Raw genomic sequence first — 26,494 nt, 5'->3', positions numbered from 1 at the left:
TACCAATAGGGTGAACGTGCCTTTTGATGGTCTGTGGGGAATCGTTTCTCGTAGTTCGCTATTTCATCTTAAACGGCAGTAATCCCTAAACTGAGCCCGCAGACGGGGGCGATCTGTACTTGCTTGTAATGAAAGCGTTTTTCCTCAAGTTTCCGGAACTAGGCGGCGCTTACAGACCATCAGACGAGACGGACCAGTCAGCAATAGGAAAAAGAATGCTGTATCCTATGCTAATGACGTCACATGGATTAGTCGAGTTTGAAAAAAGAGAAAATCTACCTAAGGTAAGGGCGATATAAATGTTCTGTCGGCTGATTTTTTTTCACCCTAATTCCTGAAAGTCGATGATTTGTTTTCAATTTGATGGTTTATCATTACTCACATTAGTTTAAATCTCTAGTTTGACGCTGGGGTAGCAAGCATGCACGACAGTTAGTTCACACATGACATGCCACGGTATAACTAGCTTACTGGCTTGTCTTAAGGTAGTTCAGTTCACTAACTCACCTCGTGTTTGCTCACAACAATCGTGTAAAAATCTAAAAACCATTCACCATTGCAGGAATTCTGCATGATTTCACGGACGTCGGTTCCGTTGCTCAACGGCGAGGAATGTCAGCTGGCGGCACCGACAACCCCGCTCGAATCCACTTGTTCAAAAACAAGGGAAAATGTGCTTTGGTGGGTTATAACCTAAATACCACTAATAATATTTACACCCTCCTAAATGTTGAGAAGCACGTTTGACGCGTCGTCGTTGTCCACCTGTACTTCTAGGAGTCTCTGCGCAGGAGAGCGGAAGTGAAGGTGGAACTGAGAAAAGCAAAGAAAGATGAGCAGATTTTTAAGAGAAGAGCCATCCAACAGGACGACCCAGCGTCCCTTCTTCATGACAAAAACTACAGAGGACAGGTGGTCCACACCTTCTTTGTTTTGTCATAGCAAAAGCTCCAACAGGCCGCGTGCTTCCTGAATTATTGCTGCATAAAATCGAGGTGTAAAGTTCTAAAAAAATGTTGAATGTATTTATCAATATTTCTCACACAAGTTTTTATGCTGTATAAATGTATTTATGTTCTTGACACTAAAACGCGTTTTCCCCCACTATTTGTAAAATTTTTAGGTTGAAGTTAATAATTAGTCTTTTTTCTTAATTGTTTTTATTTTTTACAGTGTTGGTCTGTGGAGGAGATAGTTGGAGCTGTGAACAGTCAGAATTTAGAACATCAGGTACAAGCAGTGCAGGCTGCCAGGTGATTAAAAAATGTTTTAAATTTTATCCTAAAAAATACATCATAGCATTCTTTTTTAATTTTTTTATTTTGTTTTATTATTACGCTCAGGGGTTGGAACTTCTCATCTGATAAACTGAAAGTTTGTCAGACGTTAATCTCTTCCTGATTGTCTTTTTTAAACGTTTCAAACTTATCATTTGTGTTTTTAAATGTGTACTCTTATCCCTATTCAGCGACTTTGACGTCAGAGAAAAGTGCCTGATCAATAAATATATTATTATAAAAAATTTTTTTAAATTACAACTGTTAAATGTAGGAAAAGGAAAGTATGATCATTGTCACTAGTGATTGTTTAAAAGAAAATCAGTTTTCAGGTTTATACATTATCAAAAATGGCAATAATTTCTCTGCTTTTTTGAGTGGGCTAGAAGTGTTATTTCATATATGTTACAGATGTTAAAAATGAAAAATTACAGTACAAAACAACACCTGTCCTGTCCTTTCAGTGCTAAAAAAATACCAGCATAATTCTTCCTGAAGTGCTTTGTCTTAGCTCACCTATTGCTGTAAAAACAAAGACAAATTTAAAATATGGTTATAGTTGGGCATCTCCTGAGAGTTTGTCAGGACTGATTTTCTTTGTTTTTTGTTTATTCCTCGGTTTCTACTAGAGCGTTTCTGTCCAGAGAAAAGAGTCCACCTGTTGACGGCATCATTGCTGCTGGACTCATTCCAACGCTCGTAGGTTTTCTGGCTCTCTCTGAAAACCCTCCTATCCAGTTTGAGGCAGCATGGGCCCTGACCAACATCGCCTCAGGCACCTCACACCAGACGAAGTCCGTCATCGCGGGGGGAGCCGTTCCAGCCTTCGTCTCACTGATATCGTCGCCCCACCAGCACATCTCTCAACAAGCCATTTGGGCCCTGGGAAATATTGCAGGTACTGTTGAAGTCAGCCCCTCTTTGCATCCGATTGTCAGAGATTAGTGACCCCAGAGGTTTACAGATGAATAGTTCCACGCGTGGATGGATCGGGTTCAGTCAAATAGTCTAAAATGTTACTGCCCTGAACATGCACCAACAGGGAAGACAAAAAATCACAAAGAAATTAAATAAACAACAACATTAGTGACTTATTATCATGTAATGATTCATGCTAATTACAGAGAAACTTTCTCCTTGTCGTTTTTTTTGGGATTGCATATATTTTAATTAATTTGTGGTTCTTGTTTTTGTTCTGAAAATGCAAAACACCGTTTTTTTTTCTCCTCTAAATTCCTTCTTCGATCTTCTGGATGCTTCAGATGTGCAGTTTTGTGTTTAATTCACAGGTTGGTGGGTTGGAGGGCTGCACAAACTCGCAATATGCGATATTAGTGATCAATATTGCGGTGACGTTATAAGGTTGCGATATATGAACAAATAGGAAAACAACTAAATACATAATTTCCATTTCACTGCAACTGTTTACATTAAATAAAAGATAACTTAAATCACACTCCAAATGACCCTCGTCTACATAGCAGGCAGACATCTAACATCAAAGGCCTCCATCCGATTGGTCAAATGCATAAATTGATTTATCTCATTCATTTAATATTTCAAGCTGCCAAAAGACTGTTTAAGCACATTTAAGGAAACCATTTATCACAATTAGCCGGCTTTTGCACAGCTTGATATTGCATTAAAGATACATTTTCGATTTATTGTGCAGGCCTAGTGGGTTGCTTGAATTCTGACTTATTTGTGTTTTTTTTAAATGGGTTTAGATTGACACATGGAGACAGCGTCCTTTTGAACACTTTCACACTATGAAAGTTGCTTCTTGTCTTTGTGATCTCACTTTTTGAATGAAACACTTCCATATTTTACGGTTAATGCCTAAATTAAGTTGCTGTTATCATAAAGTAAGCGTTATCTCCTATCATTGGATCTCAGATTGCATTATTGACAGATCCCATGATGTTCACGTCTTTCCCTGTGGTGTAGGAGATGGAGCGGATAGCAGGGATTTGGTTATCCACCATGGTGGGCTTCAGCCCCTCCTGGCTTTGTTGGAAACCTCCGACTTGTCTGTTTTTGGTGTGAGTATTTCCTAAATATTCATGCGTCTATTTTCTTGCAAAAGGGTTGTAAAAAGTAAGGTTAAACTTAATATAGAATGTTGCAGTTCTTAGTTGAAAAATACGGCATGTGATGATCTTGATGCCTTGTTTTTTATGATTTTTTTCTTAATGAATTATAACGTGACCTGACATGGGTTAAAAAAAACGTTTTTGTTCCCACGAAGTAATAATTCACGTGATAAGTCATTTATAAACACAGATGTGAGCAATACTTGAATTTACAGCAGATACCTTCACATATCTGTCTGTGTGTGTCTCATTACAATGTGTGGAAGACACGGAGGATGTTTAGAGATCGGATTTATTCATTTTAAAAAGCTCTACAAAAGCATCGGGAATATCGTCTCCGTGTCTGGGTTCGTTCACAGTCTCTCATTCATTCACAGTCTCTTCCGGTACGCTCTCCGTCCTGCCACAAAAGCCACTTTCAGCCGCTACTTCCGTGTCTTTGAAACCCAAATTAATTCAAGAGGGGAAAAACAAAAACAGGAATCAAACTAGGGGATCTATTTATTATCGTCTCGATGAAAATAAGATAAATATCTTAAGACGGACAGCCGCTGCGGTATGGGATGTTGTACTTAAGGGTCGAACAGGAGTAATAATATTCAGGCCGCGCTGAGGTAACTTATCATTTATTAACATACTCGTTAGCAGTTACTTTACATCCAAAGGCTACATTATTTGTACGTATTCCATCATGCATCACACATATCCCATCTTGACCAATCAACGTGTTGCTGTAACTGAGGTGCATTTAAATTCAACAGTAGGGTGTAATGGTACACGTAGTTGGACCGAACTGTTTCGGTACGGCAATTTCAGTTCGGATCACTTTTGTACTGTTTTGGTTTTTCTGTTTTTTTGTTTGCTTATTTTTCCCCCTCAAATGTATTATCTTTGCGCCGAGGCGGAACTAATGTTAACCGGAAGTTTCCGGCAAGACGCTCAATGGTGTCTGCGGTCGCGGGCGTTTAGGAAGGAGGGGGGGCAGGGCGTGGCAGCGTGCAGCGCAAGAGTGTGTGTGTGAGCACACGTTTAGGGTGTGCTGCTCAGTTCGCCGGAACAGTAATAAAAACGGTTTCCTCCAAACAAACCGAGACTGGTTCTTTTATTAACCCACTCTGGAGGCTCTGAGGGTCCGAACGGGGAAGTGAACCCCGAAGGAAGACGCGCCTTGGGCGGAGAGGATCTCCTCTGCGTTTTCCAACAGATATTAGGTGACGGAGGAGACAGTGAGCATGTCAACAGTTATTATGCAGACGATAGGCCAGAGCTGAAGGAACCCCCCCCCCACCCCCATCTCCTTACGCTCTCCTTTGTAGGAAAACTTTGGATTTGTTTGGATGAAAGGAAAAGACAATTAGATAAGTCAAATGGTGTGTTTCCACATTTTATTGTTACACCAAGATAGAATATGTCACAGATAACACATCTAATCTGTTAACAAACTTAAAACGGCATCACCCAAATGTAAAAATCGGGTCTACAAGAAAAAAAATGTGCAAGTTAAAATCTTTGTTTTTCAGGCCAGTCTTAATGTTCCAAAGTTTTTGGTTCCTGGCAGTTAATAGTTGTATTATTTTATATAGCAGATCACCTACGTAGGTTAATGTTATTAATGTTATTTAAAACCAGTAAATGCATTTTGCAAGAAATCTTTTCTGCCTTTTTGTAGCTAAAAAAAGACCCAGAAAATGTATCGAACCGAGCCCTATGAAATTTTGAACCGAACCGAATGGAGATTATAGTGCACTGTTACACCCCTGTTCAGCAGGATAGATGTATATCAGAATATTACATTAATTATTTATTAGTTTATTAGTTATTTATTTTTTCTACCCATGTCAGGTCATGGTAAGTCCTTGTCTTTTGATAAATCTTTTGTAAATGAGTCTACTCCTAACCTAATTTTCCAGTCATCCTACCTCCGCAATGTCACCTGGGCGCTCTCAAACCTGTGTCGGCACAAGAATCCAGCACCTCCCCTGGCATCGGTGCGTCAGATGCTTCCTGTCCTGGCGCACCTCCTGCACCATGATGACAGGGAGGTCCTGGCTGACACCTGTCGCGCTTTGTCTCATCTGACTGATGGGGCAAACGAGAGGATAGAAATGGTAGTGGACACCGACTGCGTGCCCCGTCTCGTCCAGCTTCTCTCCTGTGAGGACGTCTCCATCGTGGTATGTAGCTTTAGGTTAAGGAAAGCAGCAATTCTGTATACAAACTTTGTTTTGGTTATCTCTAGTCTAATGCATGAATATAGCATAAAATCGTAATCTGTCCGTACGTTGTGGTGCTGTCTGTGGTGTTGAAGAAGTGAGGATGCTGCTCTTTTTCCTTTTCTCAGACCCCAGCTTTGAGAACCATCGGCAACATCGTGACTGGAACTGATGAGCAGACCCAGTGTGTGCTGAATGCAGGTGCGCTGGCAGTGTTCCCCGTCCTGCTGGGATACCCCAACCCCAACATCCAGAAAGAAGCAGCGTGGGCAGTTTCTAACATCACTGCTGGCAAGAGCAGCCAGATCCAGGAAGTCATTAATGCAGGCCTGGTACCCATGCTGGTGGACATTCTTCAGCAGGTCAGAACTCAACAGCACATAGAAACGTATAGCCTGTATGTCAAATGGTACCCTAAACTGTTTCTGTGATGGAGAAATGGACATCACTGTAAATATTTGTGTTGTCTTATTTTACAGGGAGATTACAAGACCCAGAGGGAGGCGGTGTGGGCTGTCACCAATTACACCAGCGGGGGAACTGTGGATCAAGTAGCCTATTTAGTCCATTGCAACGCTTTGGAGCCTTTGATCCAACTGTTGCATATCAAAGACAGCAGGGTGATCTTGGTCATCCTGGACGCAATCGACAATATTTTGCAGGTATTTAACCACATACTGTTGACTCTGTCTGCTTACTTTTCATGCATTCTGTGAAACAAGTAACACATTGTCAGACATGTGTGAGCATGTTGTATTTGCATCGCTGGGATTCTCAATAATATTTTTATTACCTGTCCTTTTTGATTTGATTTTGATTTTAAATGGTTTATTTCAAGCAATCAAATAAGAATAGTGCACAGAACAATACAATCAGCAGTTATACATTCATACAAAGACGTATCAAATTTAGGATAATTAGACATTAAATTAAAGATTGCTTGAAAGGGAGTGGAAGGAAGCGAATTTATATAATCCCACCCCAGTTCTACCGTAACCATTTTTATTACATGATTTATCAATATCCGGTTTCTAAATAAATAATTAAATAATTCTTTTAATGAACAACTCAAAAGTAATGGCTGGTTTTGATTATTTAATTTTCAATACATTTTGATTTATTGTTACTTTGGAACGTTTCAAGTCATTTCAGTGAGCATTGTGGACTTTCTTTCTTTAACTGAGGGGTACCAACAATTTTGTCCACCACTGTATTTATGTCCAAAAAGTTAAGTTTTAAAAGTTTAGTTTTAGTGTTCAGTGAATGTCTATCCTGTTCAGCCTACAGCCTAAAGTTTGTTTTGGATTTCGGCTTCCTGTGCTCTTGAGTTTGACAGCCTTGATCTAGCTGGTTAGAAAAGGAGCATACATTTCTGGACTGTTTATGATGGAAAATATATATATATATATTCCTGTTTCCAGAAATATTTTAACTGTAAAATTCACATTAAGAAATGAGCCCAATTAAGGACTGTTTTTTTTTTTTTTTTTTTTTTGGAGTTGAACCCTTTTTTATGTAATGATCAACATGAGTTTTGCTGAAGGCCGTTGGGGTTTCTTGTCCAAAGTTGAACCACTGATCCGTCTTCCAATCACTGGAAGCCCAGGGGCCTCATTTATAAAACTTTGCGCAGCATTTGCGTCAGAAGTGGCGTACGGATGAAACATAGGACGTGCGTACGCACAGAAATATTCGGATTTATAAAACCGTGCGCACGCACATCCTACGCATCTTTCCCTTAATAAATCACAATCAATTCTAAATGCAGCGCAGCTTTTGCGGCTTCATGACACGCCCATAGTTGCCCATAAATAGTCCGTGAAACGCCCACAAATGAATATTCATTGATTGCGAAATCATGCCAAACACGGAGAGAAAATCAAAAAAAACGTAACATCACTCAATCTGAAGTAGAAGTTATCGTTGGCGAGGTGGAAAAGAGGAGAAAAGTGTTGTTTGGAGGGCACAGTGTGGGCATTACTAATGCCAAAAAGGCACGTGAGCGGCAAACGGTGGCAGACGGTGTAAATGCTGCAGCCTCACAACCTTGGACCGTGGCCGAAATAAAAAAGAAATGGTCACACATCAAAGTGGAGGCAAAAAAACTTCTAGCGCTGCATCGCCAGAGTGTGTCTGCCACGGGTGGGGGAAAGGGGACCCCGGGTGGAGACAGAGTCGGAGGGGGACACCGACGCGCCAGATGCACCACTTCCAAACGCTGGCGCACAGCAGCAGCATTTGGCTCAAATGCGTGGGGATGGGGTTCAGGGTCGGGGCCAACACAGCAATCGGCACCAGGGGGTAGAAGCACGTTTTTAAGCTGTGCCACATTGTGTAGCACAGCACATGCCAGAGCGATTTGGCACACAGTGTCACTTTCACGTGTTTCGTCCATCTGCCGACGGTGTCGCCATTTCTCATTTCACCCGTTTTTGTGCGTACCCCTGGGTCAGAGTTTGCGTGAAGGACCGCACATTTTCCCGTCAAGTTTGCTTTTTATAAATATCAACTACTTGGGAGTTTTTCCTTACCGCAAAGGGGGGTCTAAGGGCAGGGATGCCAGTATAGCTTAGTCAGTTTGTTAGTTCATTTTAGTATTTTCCTATTGAACTCTTTGTATTCGTGATCCTTTTGAGTTCATGTTTTACTTCGAAGCCCATCGAGACGACTGTAGTTGTGATTTTGGGCTATACAAATTAAATTGAATTGAACTATTGCGTAGAGAGTGGCGTACGCCTTCTTTTGTGCGTACGCAACGTTTATAAATGAGGCACCAGGTTATTTAGTTTTTGTTCTTTTCTTTTTTGCACAGATGTCAAAAGATACCGGTGAAGTTGAGAAAGTGCGCCTTTTGATTGAAGGTCTGGGAGGCTTAGACACACTGGAGGCATTGCAGTCCCACGACAACGAAGCCGTTTACAAGTCCTCCCTTAACATCATAGACAAATACTTCTCTCAGGAGGTGAGTTTTGCTCAGGTTTTCCACCTAACTGAAGGACATAAACATGACTAAGAAAAAAAAAAGGATTAAGCATCAGACAAACTTCAGAGAAGGATGACGGCATCAAAGTCGCCCACAGATGGGTAAACTTTCCTGGAAAGGCTTTTGAACAGCCCTCTGCTGCTAAGTGAATCCATGATACGTTCAGGTATAAACAATATGGAAAAAAAGTTTTGTAAATACATGTAATTTGCTTATAGTCAGATGACTTTACAGAACATTTACCAGAATGTAATTGCGTCAAAGATTTACCAGATGTTTCTTTAAAAGGGAATCTGGAGGATTCTTGTATATTTTGAAAAAGGAATTCAACTTTTTGAATACAGGCTCACCCGGGCCACGGTTCTCGACCGTAGATACGTAGTTTTGTCCTCTTCTGATGGGTGGGGTGCTTCCGGCCCCAGGGGGCGGAGTTTAAATACTTTGGGGTCATTTTTCACAAGTGATGGAAGATTGGAGCGTAAGGTCCTGAAAACAAGCGGCTGAAATGTGCTTCCTCTGTAGGGTGGCTGGCCGCTCCCTTAGAAATAGGGTGAGAAGCTCGGAGAGAGAGGTCGGAGTAGAGCCACTGCTCCTCCACATTTAGAGGAGCCAGTTGAGGTGGCACGGGCATCTGGTTCGGCCTGGAAACGCCACGGGCCCCCTCCAGAGGAGCTGGAGGAAGTGGCCAGGGAGAGGGAAGTCTGGGAATCTTAGTTAAGACTGCTGCCCCTGCGACCCTGATAAGTGAAAGGAGATGGATGGAATTAATCTTTTTGACATTTTCAATGTTTTTTTCCCTATATTTTTTGACTGACCTTCCACGAATCCTGTGGTGTTTAAACGTCTAGTATAAACTGTTTGCAGTTTGTCTTTTGTTTGCCAGGCAACTTTTTTCAAAATAATTTTTTCTTCCTGACCCTTTGTTTTCCAGAACGACGACAAGATTCCTGAATCGGAGGCAGATTTCATTGCCTTCCATATCCCAGAGGGTCATGGATCTTTTCTGTTTTAAAACTTTTTGTTTTCTTTATGTAAAATGATTTCTTTATAGACTTTTTTTATATTTTTAATGAACCTGACAATGCTTGTTTTTTTTTCTTTCTAATTTCTATTAAAACAGCAATATATCCACATTTCCATGAAATGTTTTTAAATAAAATGCATTCTTTACATGGGTTTTTTTCTCTTGTTGCATCACATAAGTAAGTTTATTAACACGGAAAACTTATCGTCAATGTATGAAATGCCATTCTACTAAATCACCCCTAGGTGGCGACAATGTCTTTATTTTTGTAATACCTGTCTTTATAAGAGATTTCAAGTTTTACCCCACAGAGACCATAATATGGAGAGATATTATTTTTAATATTTAGAATACTATTTGTAATATTTCTAATAACCATTACATTTTTCTTTTTAACTTTTTACATGAAGGGTGTTTACTATAAATTACCGCAATAACAATGGTGTAAACACCAAATATTGTGGGTTTTACTGTAAAAATAATTACAATCACTGGATTTTCCTGCACCGAAACAACAATAACTATTGCTAATAATTTAATCTTATTCATATTTTATGTGCATAAATGTTAATAGTTTACTCAAATCATGTAGGTAAGATTTCAAAATAAAAGCGAAACGTGTTTAAAAATTGAGTCACGACATGCAGTGGGTCACAAATGTTTGTGTTACACCTATGCAGACCGTATAGAGAGTCGTATTCACAGTTAATTTGTGAACCACTTATTTATAGAGTCATTTCTATGGAGATTATTTGTTTGTGATGTCGTTTCTTCTGTATTTTGTTTTGCCTGCTGTGCCGGATGTGCCTGCGCCTCGTCCGCGTGCAGAAGCTCAGCCTTCACCACCGCGGCGACCAACTTCAGTTTCAGCAGCCCGAGCAGCACAAGCGCACGTCCGAATGGAGGAGCAGCCGTTGGTTTGATTCCCGGTGGCACGCGGGAGCGCAGTTCTGTACCGTTTCTGTCAAAGGGAAAAAAAACATGGGTTTACAGGCGAAACGCGTTCGCAGCTTAGCGACACTGTTCTGTTACAAGTACAGTCAGGGTGATTTGCTATGGTGATATTACAACAGGCTAACTCGAAGCTAGCCCGCGGATTCTTTTAGGAGATATCGGCTCAGAACACTTCCGCTTCGACCCATGAATTAGATACTTGTGGTGGATTTTCTTTAGGGTGGAATACTAAAGGGAATGTCGAACCAAGGAGTCCGGAGAAATGGCCCAGTGAAGGTGCGGTTGACAGGTAAGCGAACTTGCACGGCGTTCAGTCATGCTAGCAGGTTAGCTTGGATGCTAATCATTCTCTGGGAGAATGCAGATTGTTGAGCACCTGTGACCTACAACTACTTTATTTACCCACTACACAAAGTTGGGTTGACTCGAACGTGTGGATAAAATCACAAAGAAGTATTAAACCTTTCTTATCCACAGGGGTTTTCACACGGGCAGAGCTTAGCTGTGGCAACAACTTTGTTGTGTTGACGTAATATAGACGATCTTCCTGGCTATTTCGGAGGCTGAACGATGGTCTTTCATATTCTTATTTACACGTGACTTTCAAGTTCAACGTTTTCATGCTTTTGTTGCTGAAGTGCACAAGCTGAACTCACTTTTTCCACACATTACTCAAGTTTTTCTGAGTTAAATCTTTAGAGGTGATAAATGTAGTTTTCTTCTTAGCCTCCCCATGGACCAAATATTTAAAGATTTTGCCCTTTCTTATATCCAAATATTGTATAATTTTTTGTATTATTATAACATTTTTGAAGGGTATCATTTCAGGATGCATGTCCTCTTTAACTGCCAGAGGTCCCCCTTATTGAGCATGCTTTTAAAAGGGGCTTCAGTAGTTTCTTGATGGAATCTCAGGAATGTGAGACTTCTTTTCTCATAGACTTGTTGGAAATGGAATACAACATTTATAATGACCAACAGTTCTGTTCATACAGTAAATATTGTTGGTGCTAAGAAAATGAAAAGTCTTAATTAATTCCACCATTTATTGTTGCTTGAAAATTGAGTTTAATTTTGAGTTTGATTAATGCCCGAGACGATCTTCATTTAGACTTAATATAGAAAACCATGGCAGTTTTACTGTCTGCTCTGTGGCTTTGTAACAACCGTGTTTGGTTTTCTTGTATCAGAGTGAAAATCAGTTGAGGGATTTCAAGTTTTTGGCTTTATTTTCACGTTATAGTTTAAACACCATAGCCTAAGAACAGTACATTTCATGTAACGTTTGTCTGAGCAAATACTAAATAAAATCTCTTGTGTTGATCTGGCTATTTTCCTGCAAAACCAAGTTTGATCTTTGGGATCAAACAATGAACATTTCTGCCATCTTCATTAAGGCTATTGCTATATATTTCTGATTTTACTGTAGGTGAAGTGTTTTTTTTTTTTTTTTGGAAGAAAGTTGTGCGTTTTTCTTTTCGTTGCAACAATGTTTATTCAAACTCAAGTTATCTATTTATTGCTCCATGTGTTGTTACTAGTAGGGTGTATTTTATTTGTTGTCCGCCCTGTCTGGTACTTGGAGCTTGTCAAAGGTAAAGGACCTGTCATTCAAATTATTCTGCTTTCTTAAAATCTGGATTTATTGGTATGATAAACATCCTAGTTGTAAACTTGTTTTCGAACTGTTACTCTCAGTTACTGCTCTCACTCAGAGGTTCATTGAACACTCACCTGTCAGTTCAGAACAACAATAATCTCTGTTAATCATTTGAGTCAAGTGCCGCCTGATTTTAAATGGAGAGAAGAAGAAAGTGGCCGGTCATCAGTTTTATACCTAAAGTCTAACCTTAAAGGCATAGTGTTGCAATCCTTAGTTAAGAAAAATGCAAATCCACACATTTGCACTGTTAAATTTTTGTTGTTCATCGCTAATGGTGTATTCTGACTGGACACATTTGGTTCACTGAAAATGAACTTGAGTTCGTTTCCCCTGATAATCCGGAACACATTTTCAGTCTGAATACACCCAAACAGACCCTGGTCCGGGACCAGGAACGCCTCTCTGGGTGGTCTCAGTTAGTTTCCAATTGGACTGAGCTCTGGTTCGCTCTGAGTTTCATCAGTCTGATTAGGCTCCATGTTCAGAACAGAACAACTGGACCAAATAGCCACCATAGCTGGGCATTATGGTATGTAAACAGAGTAGATAGGTAGTAACCATGACGATGAGAGACAGCAACTCATTGAAATGTGGTCAGATGAATTCAACTTCATTAAAACAATGTGTAACGTGATACACACTGTTTTCTGACACTCTATATGTCATATACCGTATTTTCCGGACTATAAGTCACCCTTTTTTTCATAGTTTGGCAAGGGGTGCGACTTATACTCCGCAGCGACTTATATTAGAAATAAATTGAAATAAATACATTGTTAACCCTCCTGTTATGTTCATTTGTGAGGAACAGAGATGATGTTCCTGGGTGAATTTGATGTATGAGGTATGTTAAGTGTTAAGAGTATGTTAAGTGACTCAGAGAATCAGCAAACTTTTTTTTACAATAAGATCTTGAAGGCTAAAAACACAATATACTATTTTCCAATGATTTCATAGATTCAGAAATGCAATAAAAATGACAACTGTTTTTACAAATACAGAATAAAAACAGAGTATTAGTTGGCCAATGATGCTTCATGAAAGGAATAAATAAATAAGTATGAGAAAGAATTACTGTGAAATTATGAGATAAACAGTCTGCTATGATTGTGTCATATGAGGTTGTGCAAGTTATTAGTTCTTGGTCACAGATTTTGTCAAATAAATTTCCCCTTCAAAATGCGACTTATAGTCCAGTGCGACTTATCTGTGTTTTTTTCTACTTTATAATGCCATTTTGGGCTGGTGCGACTTATACTCCGGAGCGACTTATAGTCCGGAAAATACGGTATGTACTTCTCAGCATACCTTCTTAGCCGTCGTCTCCTCAGGAACCGCCCTGCAGCATGGCTCCACGGTACCAAAGTAGCAAGTAAAAAGTGTTTCACCAGACCTTCATACAGACATTAAGAATTGTTCGGCGAAGGTGGAATAAGTGGACTATCCCGACAAGGATTGCTTTCTGTAGTTTTTACCCCACCCTTAAAGTTCCTGGCAAGTGATTGAAGAGTTCTTTAGTCACATGCTTCTGTTTGCAAGCTTTGGTTTGCAACAGAATAGACCGTTCCAGTTTGAATACACCCTTAAAAACATGTATTATATCTTATTTAAGAGTGGTCTGGCCAAAGAAGTTAAGAACAAACATATGTAAAATAATTTACCAATCTTGAGTAGGAGCATTACATTTAAATGATCTTTAAAGAAGCTTCAAATACATGGACACATCTGTTTCACTTGATGGCGGCACACCTGAACACAGCGGCTTCTCTGGGGTTCAAAAGAGTAAAGTTTGTGAAGTTAGTTCCCTTTCCTCCGTAAGAAGTCTATCAGCCATATTTTATGGTTGAAAGATTCTGCTATGTGTCAGAGTTGGATGCGCTGGTAAAATCCTGGTGCTACGAACACTACGCTAACATCGTTTGGAGGAAGAGGAAGCGTAAGCAATGTCAACATAAACAAAAGAAGGGAAAGAGAGCTGGGATATGCGCAAGACTATAGAATAATCCCACAAGACCAGCAATGATGGCACTTCTTTGAGGTTTGCTCCCTTCACAACAAGCTTCAATTGCTGAGGACAACCTGTAGGGAGTGAATAGATTTGGTTTGGGTTCACGTGGACGCGGCTCCAGGACAACATTCCAGACATGGCCGTACAACAGCGCCGGGCGTTTACGTCAACGCCCGGCATTGATGTAAACGCATCAACAGTAACTGGTGCATCAACTTCACATTAGCCATCAAACATTGCTCCCTGTTCCTTATTATGAAATGCCGACCATTATATCTGCAGAGGGAATTAAACAAAAAGTTCATAGCCATTGTTTACGTACCACCAGGTGCTAACGTTAACGAGGCAATCAGAGAGTTGCATGATGTCATTAGTGAACTGTTGTCAAAACACCTGGGCAGCTCTGTAGTGAATTGCAGAGGATTACAATTGTACCAATTTAAAGACCCCCAGTTTAAACAATGTGTTGACGTTAAAACCAGAGGAGAGAAATTGTTGATCTTGATGTACACAAAGGCAGAATTCAAATTCTTCCCCTACTCCTCCGGCTTCTCCCTATCCTTTCAATTATAGACGATTGAATGGGAAAACCTTACAGCAAAGGGGTTTGTATCCTTCTGCCACGAGGGTAATCCGCGTTGCTCTGTGCCGCAGAGGAGAAACGCATTTCTCCTCAGAGAAGCACCTTGAATTACTTTGTGTACGAATTGTGCTATACAAATAAACTTGCCTTGCCATTTCTTCATGTGGGTGTGCTCTGAAGCACAGAAGTTTACATATAAATGTAAGTAATGACTTTTTGTTTTAGCATGACCTTTTTAAAGTGATAAAACTTTGCAACTCTGCATTTTCAGAGTGCCGGCAGCCAGTCACTAATGTGGATGACTGCGAGTATTGATGACGTGATCGAGTGGGAGTTATGTCTGAATTAAAATACGCTATTTAAAAAAGAAGAAGAAAAAAACTCCATTTGGAGGGCTAAATGTAGGGGTAGGGAGAAGCTGTAGGGGTAGGGGAAGAATTAGGATTTGGCAAAACGCTCCTGATGCATATAGAGCAAGCCCCTTCAGGTTGCTCTGATCATCTGCCATTGTGCTGGTACCGGCACAGAAACCATTTCTGAAGCGCTGTGGATCATAGATAAAACACATGTGGACATTATGGGCTTTCTCTGCACTTCAGGACTGCTTTAAGGACACTTATTAGGAGATTTTCAAGGTAGTAGCCTCCCAGAAGGCTATATAAACACTGACATGTATACAGAAGTGGTCACTTGCTACATTGCCAAATTCACGGAAAATATCTCGATAGTCAAGTCAACAAATTTGGCAGGGAGTCCAGTTGCTGACAGAATATTAGCCCAGACAGAGGGTCAAAGATGGGGGAACTTCCTTTCCTGACAGACTCAACAACTTCTTTGAGCGCTTTGAAGCCCAAAATCTAACACCATCAGTATAACCGACATGTGGAAAATCACGAAGAAGATTAAACAAAAGCAGTGTGCTCAGACAACATCCCAGGATGTGTGCTGAAAGACTGCTGGTGAGCTGGCTTAGGTATTGAGGTATTTCTTCATCCTCTGACTCAGCCAGGCAACTGTCCAAAAATGCTTTAAAACATCCTTCATTGTACCAGTGGCAAATAAACCAGTTTTCTTCTGCCTTTATGACTAGGGCTGTAAGGACTGATAAATATTTGCAAAGTTCTTGATGGCTGATTCTCGATTTAAATACATTTAATGGAGTGTAGTAAAAATACAATTCAGGTAGGCCTGGGCGAAAAATGGATTGAATGAATGAATTCGAATTTTTTGTTATGGCCGACTTAAAAAAATAGCTAAATCTGGTTTTTGTGTATTGGCGCATTTTTGGCTCACCAGAGCTTCCGTAGCGTTAGTTTCACATGGCGGTATGGCAAGCAACAGACAACAATATCATAGCACACATGAAACGGCAAGCGACAGCAAGGCTGCCGGTGAGAGTGGGAAGTTTGTTCCCGAGAAAGGAACAAAATCATCTGTTGTTTGGAACTGGTATGGGTTTGCTGCCACCGCGACTTTGACCGCGACTCTTGCTGCTTCATCAGCGCGGTGATCAAAAATCCCGTACCGTCACAGCTCTAGTTTATATCTTGTGGGACACAAAAAAATGCGACTTCTCCATAGCATAGCAGAACTGTTGAGGTCGGATCTTACGGATACTGCAGTCTTGAAGAATGTTGTCCCGGATCTCCTTCAATACGGGGCTCGGTACCCATCCCTTTGAAAGGGGCACGGTGGAGAACAATCACCGAAGCGGTCGCTTTGCATATAGCCAAAGACATGGTACCCATATATACCGTGGAGAAGACGGGGTTTATTAATTTAATTAAAACCTTAGACCCCAGATATGAGCTGTATCGTTAATCCTTTTAGAAAATGGTGCTACTCTCAAGGTGAATGTTTGTCTCCTTTTAGTCTAGACTACAAAGTGAGACTTAAAACACAGCTGGGACTTTGTTTCCAAGGTTGTGTTCATTTATTTATTATTCATCCCAGAAATGGGGGGTACATTTGTCTTGCATTTGATTAAATAATAGCAAAATTTGCTTTTAAGTTGTCTGCCATTTGTACGTATTGCTTTCCTTAGGTAGGGGGGGGCGTCGGGGAAAAAAACAGATATCGGATTAAAAACAATAAAATCGGAGATTTTATTTTTAGACCATATCGCCCAGTTTTTTTCGCCCTGTTTTTCGTAGATTCAAAATAAGAAAAGAGATTAAAGTTAATTTTATTGAAATAGCTTCTGAAGATAAACTTTATATATTATAAATAAATATATATATACACATACACACACACACACACACACACACACACACACACACACACACACACACACACACACACACAGTGTGGCAAAAAAAAGGTATTTAGTCAGCCACTAATTGTGCAAGTTCTCCCCCTTAAAAAGATGAAAGAGGCCTGTAATTTTCATCATAGGAATACCTCAACTATGAGACACAAAATCAGAAAAAAAAGAAAATCACAATCAGAATTTTAAAGAATTTATTTGTAAATTATAGTGGAAAAAATGTATTTGGTCAATGACAAAAATTCAACTTTATACTTTGCCAAAAAAGGGTATGTAACAATGACAGCAACCAAAAGTTTTCTGCTAGTCCAGGGGTGGCGTTGACACCAAGAGCCAAATTATTTCACTGTGAGAGTCAAAGAGCCACACCAGGCACTGACCTGCCAAGACTTACACACACAAACACGCAATTAGAGCCATATTATTTTCCATGAAACACTCCTCTCCCTACAATACAACAGCAAGTATTGCACTTTTGTTTATTTGAAGGAAATGGTCCACCCTCAATACACAAATGCTGCTTAGCCAGAGATAACACGGCGACTACTTTGGAGGTCAGATACCCCCTCCACACACACAGGCACCTTTCTCTCATCTCATACACACACACAACACAACACACACACACTCTCTATCTCACTCTTTTCTCTGCCTCTCTCTGACACACACAACTACTCAGTGACGTGCGGTTAGGTTGATGGCTGGTGAGGCACTGACTCCTCTGAAGTCAGATTTATGATGATAAAAACTGAGTATTTCACCGTTCATCCAACAATATTTAATTGGTAATTCTTTATAACTAATCAATATTCCTCTTTCAATGACCCTTACACAAACAAATGCGCAAACATAAGGTTAGAGCATCCTTCTGGTGTCTAAGTAATCCATATTCACAATAGACACATTAAATACATTACATTTCAGTTGTGTGTAGCATACATTAATTTTGACCTTCATTGAAAAAAATTGCTTTTATAACTTTTTTTAATTTAAAATTTATTAATAGACTTTTTGCATGAAAAGCTGATAATTGATGGAATAATAAAAAAATTGCAATGACTCAGCTCATTCATCAACGTTGCACAAACAGCATGGCGGTCACTTCTGCTCACAGCCCCCTCACTCATGGTTTTACACCAAAGTTTCCCCACTTCCCATGAGTCTTGGGGGCTAAAGGCGGGGCTAACCCCCAGGCCAGTTGTAGCTTCTCTGAGCAGTTCCTTTACGTGAATGTCGGTCAGAACGGACCGATGCCTTGATTTCACGTGTTTCAATGTAATAGACAGGGACTGGCAGACATTTATTGAGGAGAAAATCAACAGCAGACACGGGTATTTTTCCGTTCTCCAAAACGTAACAGGGCCTTCTTTCAAAGAGATTTCAGCTCAATCATTTCCGGTTTGCTCGCTGCCTCATCAGTGACAAGCGGGGATCTCAGGCAGTCAGTCTCTGCATTAAAGGACCGATGAGAAAAGTGATCTGTGGTCGTTTCTGCTGCAGGTCCTCAAACCGCAAAGTAAAGTTTCCGTCCAGTTGCACAAGCAGCGTCACGTTCTGCGCTTTATTCATTTTGATTGCAGCCTTCTGCTGTGAGCTCCGCAAAGAAGGAAAGTTGGACAGATTGCCGTTTTCAATGTGCACTCCGAAAAGCTTCCACTTGTTAATAAAGGAGACAGTTTGTCTCAGATCAGGAAGAGTTTTTCATTTTCTCCGGAATACCTTTTGTTCTTCAGCCATGAACAATTTTACTGCTTCTAAAAGCTCATAATAATAAACATAGTGACTTGCCTTTTCACTCAGTGAAAAAGTGAGAATCTTCCCATTCTTCCAGAAACGTCCTGTGTTTATCTTTATACTCTGAATTTCGTCATTTTGACCATGAGGGTAACATTCTGCACGCACATCAAATGTTTAGTAATTTTTTCCGGCATTGGGCGTAACCCGCGCAAATGATTGGCAGTCACTTATGTGTCGACAGCAGCATCAAAACACACACACTGCCAAATTACTTTTATTATTGTTTATTTTTAATACTCTGATGGATTTGAGTGTGGTTTAAGAGTGAAAAAACCATGAAATGAGGCACATTATATAGAAAATATGATGAGATGCAAAAAGACGCAGGCTTATTCGCCGAGAGCCGTGTGTTCGCCACCCTTGTGCTATTCTTTACAAGGTTTTCATAAACTGTTGCTGGTATTTTTGGCCCATTCCTCCATTCAGTTCTCCTCTAAAGCAGCGATTTTTTTTTTTTGTTTGTTTTTTTTTTTTTTTTTTTTTGTTTTGGGGCTGTCGCAGGGCAACACAGACTATCAACTCCCTCTAAAGAGTTTCTATGGGGTTAAGATTTGGAGACTTGATAGACAACTCTAGGAACTTGAAATGGTTCTTACAAAGCCACTCCTTCATTACCTGGGCAGTGTGCTTGGGATCGTTGTCATTCTGAAAGACCCAGCCACGTGTAATCTTCAATGCCTTTGTTTTTACTCAAAATATGATGATACATGGCCCCATTCGTCCGTTTTTTTTTCACGGATCAGTCGTCCCTTTGCTGGAAGACAGCCCCAGAGCATGATGTTTCCACCCTCATGCTTTACAGCAGGTATGGTGTTTTTGTATGCAATTCAACATTCTTTCTACTTGTCTTGTTTGGAGGAGAAGGATTGCTGTATGCAATTCAGCATTCTTTCGCCTCCAAACAAGACGAGTAGAGTTCTTACTTAAAAGTTCTATTTTGGTTTAATCTGACCATAGTACATCAGTGATGTTCTATGTCTTCCATTTCCTAATAATTGCTCCAATTTTTTATTTCTTCGCACCAAGCTGCTTACCTATTGTGATTTTCTGGATTTCTTTCTCATTTTGTCTCTCATAGTTGTATGTATACTTATCAAAAATTACAGGATTCTCTCATCTTAAGTGGATGAATTGCACTAATGCTGGCTGACTAAATACTTTACCCCACTGTATATTGATTCCATTAACAACTTTCCTCAAACAGATTGATTTGGTTGGATAAATTTATTCATCGACTCAATGATTGATTATTACACACCTACTAAACAGCTAAACCTGGATCAACGGTTACAATGTTCTTGTTTCCATGTGAAATTGGACATTTTATAAACGGGACCTGTTGATTGGTTGGACGTATAACACCAATATGCAATCTTTTTAATATTTTTTGGCTGTATAGAAATATAAACGAGTGGAATTAAAAGTGAGGATGGGCGGTAGTTGGGGGGTGGGGTGGGGGGTTAGGATAGTGTGGTGGTTGCTTCTTTTATTTATCAGTATTTATTCCCAAGTTTATAGGTGCCTATTAGTATTTTGTTCGGTTTTACCCTTCAATCACATGCTTCCCGGAAACGCTATTTCACTCTGTAATGCAGCTGTATCAAGGGCAAGTGACAATGAAGCCTTGATTGATTGATTGGTTGATTGATTGATTGATTGATTGATTGATTGATTGATTGATTGATTGATTGATTGATTGATTGATTGATTGATTGATTGGGACCGGGTGTAACAACCAAAATACTGAATCAATTTTAATTTTATTTTGAATTTCACTCTTGAATTAAAATTTTATTCTGATGCAGTTTGTTTACAAATATTTTCACATTTTCTTTCCGAGACCAAGATCAAGTTTGTTTACCTGTTTTTTGACAGCCATTGTTTTAACCTGAAAATTTTCAGAATTGTCATTAAAATTAATTCTTTCTTTTTTTTGTGCATACAAAAAAATAAAAATATTGCTTAAAGAAAAAAGAGTAATGCATTTAATGCATCTTGGCCGCAATTTCTAAAATAATAAATTCAATAAAAATATATTCTTTATTAGCCTCAGGACAAATGATGTGTAAGAATTAATGATGTTACAATACAGTTGGTTAAGTTTATAAATTCTGTTATGGCATTTTTTAGTGAATATGAGAAATTTGGTTCTCTAAGAGAAAATATTTAGTTCTATAGGTTGGTGTTTGTGTGTCAACGTAGGTTTCTGCTGTTTTGTGTCTTAGTTCTATAGGTCTACTTTATTTGGTCTTTGGCATCTTGGTTCCCTGTGTTGTGGTTAGATCTTGTCATGCAGCACAGAGCACTTTACCCAAACTTCCTCCAGCTCTGTTTAGTCTGCATCTCTGGCATGTAACTTGGACACACAAGCTGCACAGGTTTAATACGTTTGTTTGGCACTGAAACGGTTTTTACATCATGTGGAAGCATTTATGTCCAATGCATCCTCTCCTGCTGCATTATTTTTTTTTTTGCATTGCATCACTACATCTGAAAGCATGAATATGTCACCCATTGCTGTATACTTTCACGTTATTAGTTGTGGGGCATTCTCACATCACAAAAACATTAACATCTTTAATGAAAGATTTTCCTATTTTAATAAACCTTTTAATTTGTGTTTTTTTTCTGGGTTAAATGTGTGGTGCAATGTATCTATTAAAATAATAATAATAATGATGGATTGGATTTTTCTGCGCTTTTCCAGATGCTCAATGCGCTTACAATGTATGTCCATTATTCATTCAAATAGTTAAATCCCTTGGACAAGGAATGAAAACCATGGATATTCAACGTAAGTGGAATCATCATACTGTTGATAGATTTGTAGCTGATTCAGAATACACAGATTGGTGCAGATAAAGGCAGAATAAGTAAGGTCTCTGCCAGACAAATAACATCAGATTAAGTGATTTCCCCTAGTGAATGTGAGTGTGCAGGGGTGTGTGACTGTTGCCCTGCGACAGACTGGGGACCTGTCCAGGGTTCCCCCTTCCCTCGCCCACGAGAGGCCGGGATAGGATAGCTAACTTTAACACAACGTTACCATCAGGCTCTGCCGCTCGGAGGCAGAAGATTTTGCGTCTTACATCTTGTTTTAAGCAAAGACAACGAATATTGTTCTAGGCTTGGATTAATAAAAAAAAACATTTACAGACGTGACAAATATGTGAGGAAAGGCTTAATGTAAATTTATTTATTTGATTTTTATTATTTTACATTTATTCAATAAAACAATGGCTGTCAAAAAACAGGCAAACAAACTTGATCTTGGTCTTGGAAAGAAAATGTGAAATGTAATATAAAAACCATTTAGCTTATTTTCATATCCATTAGTACAACACTTATGTCAGCATTCAGTTTCTCACCAGTAATACTCTGAACGATAAAAATTTCAACATTAACTTTGTTAATAGAGCTTAAAATAAAATCAAAATAGTAAACACAGAGTCAATTCAGTTCTGATGAACTGCTGGCGCTTTGCAGAAACTGTCATAGAAAACGACACCAATTTTTGGATTTTGCCTAAAAACGGCATAATCATAATTAAAAGACCAGTGGGAACACTTAAACAACTGATCAAAAACACGACTGGATTGGGTTTTAAAACATCCTTTACAATCAATAAGACTAATGCAGTTGGTTGACAAACAATGGCTTTTACAAATGACCTGCAATTAAAACAGTATTATTTTAAAGAAAAAGGTCAAATAGTAATTAATGATTATTTTGCCAAATAAGAGATAAATTAACGCACGCTGTGGAATCCTGAACCGTCCTCCTCTTCGCGTCAGATGATTCAGGCTTCCATTTCTGTTAATGCATACTTTGTTGGCCAGTAACCCTTACATATGGACACTTTGAATGCCAGTATCCCACTTATACCATGATCATTTACAAAAGAAATTAATATTGAAACAGTTTTTAGTGCTTTATTCTTGTGGCTTTTTCCAGTTTAGATCACTTTTTCACAAAACGTGGAATATGTGTTACGTGGTGTGGCATGTTGTCATGGCAACCAGTGCACTGTAGCGGAGGGAAGTGGGATCATGTGCTGATGGTCATGATTAAACAAAGCATCATTGTGCACCTCTTACCACTTGTTGTTGTCCAGATGATGAAGCAAAGTTTGTTTCAAAGAAAAAAAAACCACAAGTAGTTTCCTAGATTTTATTCTCGGAAATATCAACAATTAACAAAAAACAAATTTTTATCAATTAATACAAAAATTATTTAACATCTATCCCACTAATTTTGTATAGAGCAAATAAAGTTGGCCTTAAAGACAGAGATATTTATTTTAAATTAAATATTGCTATTAATGGTAAAATTTGAAAGAGATACTGGCATGTCCATCATATTTTTGTTTGAAGGACAGAGATTTAACTTTGTGGACACTGACCACTGCTGGTTTTCCCCCTTCGAGGACAAAAAGCGCTATACAAGTCTTTACCATTATCAAATGGAGCCCAGTAAGCCTGCATACTGCTTTCATAGCGGTGCCTTGTCACAGACATGATCTGGCGTGGTTCCAGACAGGCTTCTGAGAGAGTGTAAATCAGACCTTAAAGAAACCATAATAAACACACAGGCTCTTAAAAAGAGCAGAAGAGAGGTTAGGCAAAACATAGTGCTATGCTTCACTTATTTTACTATGAATTTCTCCCAGGTGGTTGACACCCATCGGCTCCCTGGAGTACTTTGGGGCAGCGGTGGGGCGGTCGACCTCTGATCGGAAAACTGCAGGTTCAAAACCTGCCTTGCCCGCCCTGCTGAAGTGTCCTTGGGCAAGACACTGAACCCTATCTTGCCTCTGGTGGAAGGTTGGTGCCAGCGTTCGGCAGCAGAACCGCCATCAGGGTGTGAATGGGTGAAGGGGACTGTAAAGTATCATGGGCCTTCGAGGAAGGTAGAAAAGCGCTATGCAAGTCTTTACCATTTACCAATCCTCAGATGCTGCGGTGATTGAGCCCTTTGGGTACGATAAAAATATTTTGCGCCATTTAGATATGTACTTCTTGAAACCTTTTACTGGTCACAGAGGATCCCCGGGCCTTGCATAAATCCTCTTAGGTTTTACTTTTGTGGGTTGTTTGGATTCTAACTTGTCTCTGTTGATCCTAAAAGATGCCATGGTCCGCTCACGTTGAGCGAAACCCGCCTGGATGTCAAACCTCATTTTTCTTACTAGGCCATGGGGAGTGTCGGGGAGACGGCGCAGATGAGCATCTGATTTTCTCAAGGTCCGAATGGTGGGAGATGGTGTCTTTCCCACTCATTCTGTAGCACTTCATTATTGCCTTAAAAACCGCATTGCTGCTCTTGAAAACAGTGTCGCTACTGATGTTGGCGTGTCTTATGTGGCGATTAATGCTGGCTCTCAAGCTCCTCTGAGTGGTAACACTGTATTGTCCTTCTTCCTTTTTGGACTGAACAGACGCATAAAAAAGCAGCAAACTGTCATTGAGATCTGATCATCCTGTCATCTGATTGACTGTCATGGAGAGTGTAGTTTTCAAAGTCCACGTTTTTTTGAGCTAGGACGTCTCTAAATATATTAACTGCCCGTTTTGTGATTTGCTTTGTGTTTATCTCGTCCTCTTCATCCTCTAAATAGTTTAATTCTTCCAGTGTCACTTGGTTGTATCTCATCTCCCCTTTTTTTCTTCTCTTCTCTCTTTCTCCTCTGCTGCATCCCAGTCTTCAAAATTATCAAATTCACCGAGAATGTTAAAGGAAACAATAAAATCACCCATGCCTTTTCTGCTGTCTTGCTGTTGTTACAAACTGTGGAGTAATGCATCTCAACGTATGTTTTGAGTTTTGTACCAGCGCAGTGATACGTGACCGAACATTCATTTTCTTGTGTGCTTTATCGCTGTGAGTTATCTATCACTTTTTAATCCACACCCAGCAGCCAATCAGAATCAAGTATTCACCTGGACCATGTCACAATGCCTAGTATTAGGGCTGCACGATATGAGGAAAACTTGCGATATGCGATATTAGTGATCAATATTGCGATAACGATAAATTTGCGGTAAATAAACAAATAGAAAAATAAACAAAAACATCATTCCCATTTCATTGCAACAGTTTAAAAATTATACTCCAAATGACCCTCATCGACATGGGGGACAAACGTCAGGGTGGCTAACCCTGGTCCTCAAGAGCCTCAACCCTGTCTGTTTTCCAATTCTCCCTAGACTGCTCGATAATGATAACCAAAATCAGGTGTGTTCAGTCAATCAGGATGTGAAATCACTCAAGTCAGCCAATCAACAGCAAGCTGGTTAAGGAGAGCTGGAAAACAGGCAGGGTTGAGGCTCTTCAGGACCAGGGTTAACATAATAGGCCTCCATCTGATTGGTCAACAATGGGAAGGCGTCCATCTGATTGGTCAAAGCATAAAGGGATTTATTTGATTCGTTAAATGCTTCAAGCTGCTAGAAGATTGTTTTAACACATTTTGGGTTTGCGATTTATTGCGATATTCGCCGTCTTTTGCGATATGCATATTGCAGAGCTGGATATTGGGATAACGATAAATTTGCGGTATATTGTGCAGGCCTACCTAGTATTTACAAACCTTCGCAGATCCGACAGGCTAAGAAGTTTTTTAAAAGAGGAAACTTCAACCTCTGAAAGTGTCTGAGTTGTTAGGGGGGAATAAGTAAATTCACTCAAATCCTGCAGAACCTTTCCCACTTCTTTTAGTCCTTGGCCTGCTTCAAAGACCTCTTCAATGTCCAACATGACATCCTGAAGCCCTAAGTTCTCCCTTAATTTTAAATAATATAGAATACAGGAAGGTTTTCATTTATGTAAAATAAAATGCCTAGCACATAAATCGGTTAAAGCTGTCATGCCGTGGTGCATTTAGGTTAATCTCCTTGTTTTATTCACTTGTAAAAACTATCATCTGTTTTTCTGGCACTGCAAAAACCTTTCTGGAACTTAGCATCTAGAAACTTGACCCAGCAACACATTTAAACTAAACATAGTATTTTGTGTGTTATTGGAGTTCATCAATTTAAGTGTCAGTATGTGTTTTTGTTTTTTTTTTCTTTCATTTTGTAGACTGATTTGTATTGAGCCAATATAAACAGCTGCTAAAAAATGTTCTTTTCTCCTTTTCTAGTGTTGTGTGCAAAGAACCTGGCAAAGAAAGACTTCTTTCGTAAGTATTTTGTGTTGCATTTTAATTCATTGTGACTATTAGGAATGTATAATACAATTTAGTCCAAATAATTTCAAAAATGAATTTAGTTGTATTTTAAATGTATTTTAGGAAATACTAAATGACACACAGATTAAATTAAAGATTTTTTCGTGGTGTTTTTTGATGCTTTCTAAGTCTTTTAGAAGCAATGCTGTTAAAGTTTCTTTGGGGCCGTCTGTCTATTATAGTGAGGCAACACTGTAAATACTAATAATAGTTTTTGGATTATAGATAGATATATTTTTGTGAGAATCACAGATGCATTTACACAAACAGACTTGTACATTGCAAAAACCTTTTAAATGTGACTGAACAAGTTTAACTTCTTTTTGAAGCTTATGTATTCAGAGTATGTCTACCTTTCAAAATGCTCTCACTCAAACACTCCCACACAAACCAACTGACAGG

General features: G+C 39.4%; 2 protein-coding genes across 6 annotated transcripts in view; both read left to right on the top strand.

Moving 5' to 3' along the window:
* The first annotated feature begins 60 nt into the window (after window positions 1-60).
* kpna2 (karyopherin subunit alpha 2) lies at window positions 61-9,736 on the top strand. Its single transcript, XM_023960368.1, has 11 exons — window positions 61-284; window positions 563-681; window positions 778-912; window positions 1,174-1,253; window positions 1,907-2,175; window positions 3,225-3,319; window positions 5,281-5,544; window positions 5,712-5,945; window positions 6,063-6,245; window positions 8,396-8,545; window positions 9,498-9,736. Exons 2-11 carry the CDS (start codon window positions 613-615, stop codon window positions 9,576-9,578), a joined length of 1,560 nt encoding a protein of 519 aa, XP_023816136.1. The 5' UTR covers window positions 61-284; window positions 563-612; the 3' UTR covers window positions 9,579-9,736.
* Window positions 9,737-10,398: 662 nt separating this feature from the next.
* LOC101159489 (E3 ubiquitin-protein ligase SMURF2) overlaps window positions 10,399-26,494 on the top strand; it is a 40,928-nt gene continuing 24,832 nt past the window's right edge. For 2 of the 5 annotated variants that reach the window (XM_023960354.1, XM_023960356.1), the window contains exons 1-2: window positions 10,399-10,833; window positions 26,006-26,044. In XM_023960354.1, coding sequence (XP_023816122.1) covers window positions 10,782-10,833; window positions 26,006-26,044 — 91 coding nt within the window. In that variant the 5' untranslated portion in view covers window positions 10,399-10,781. The remainder of the gene's footprint in view (window positions 10,834-26,005; window positions 26,045-26,494) is intronic. The other 3 variants (XM_023960359.1, XM_023960352.1, XM_023960358.1) reach the window with 2 other exon arrangements.

The sequence above is a fragment of the Oryzias latipes genome, chromosome 1 (genome assembly GCF_002234675.1).
Source record: "Oryzias latipes chromosome 1, ASM223467v1".
NCBI lineage: Eukaryota > Metazoa > Chordata > Actinopteri > Beloniformes > Adrianichthyidae > Oryzias > Oryzias latipes.
This window is presented reverse-complemented; position numbering and strand designations above follow the sequence as displayed.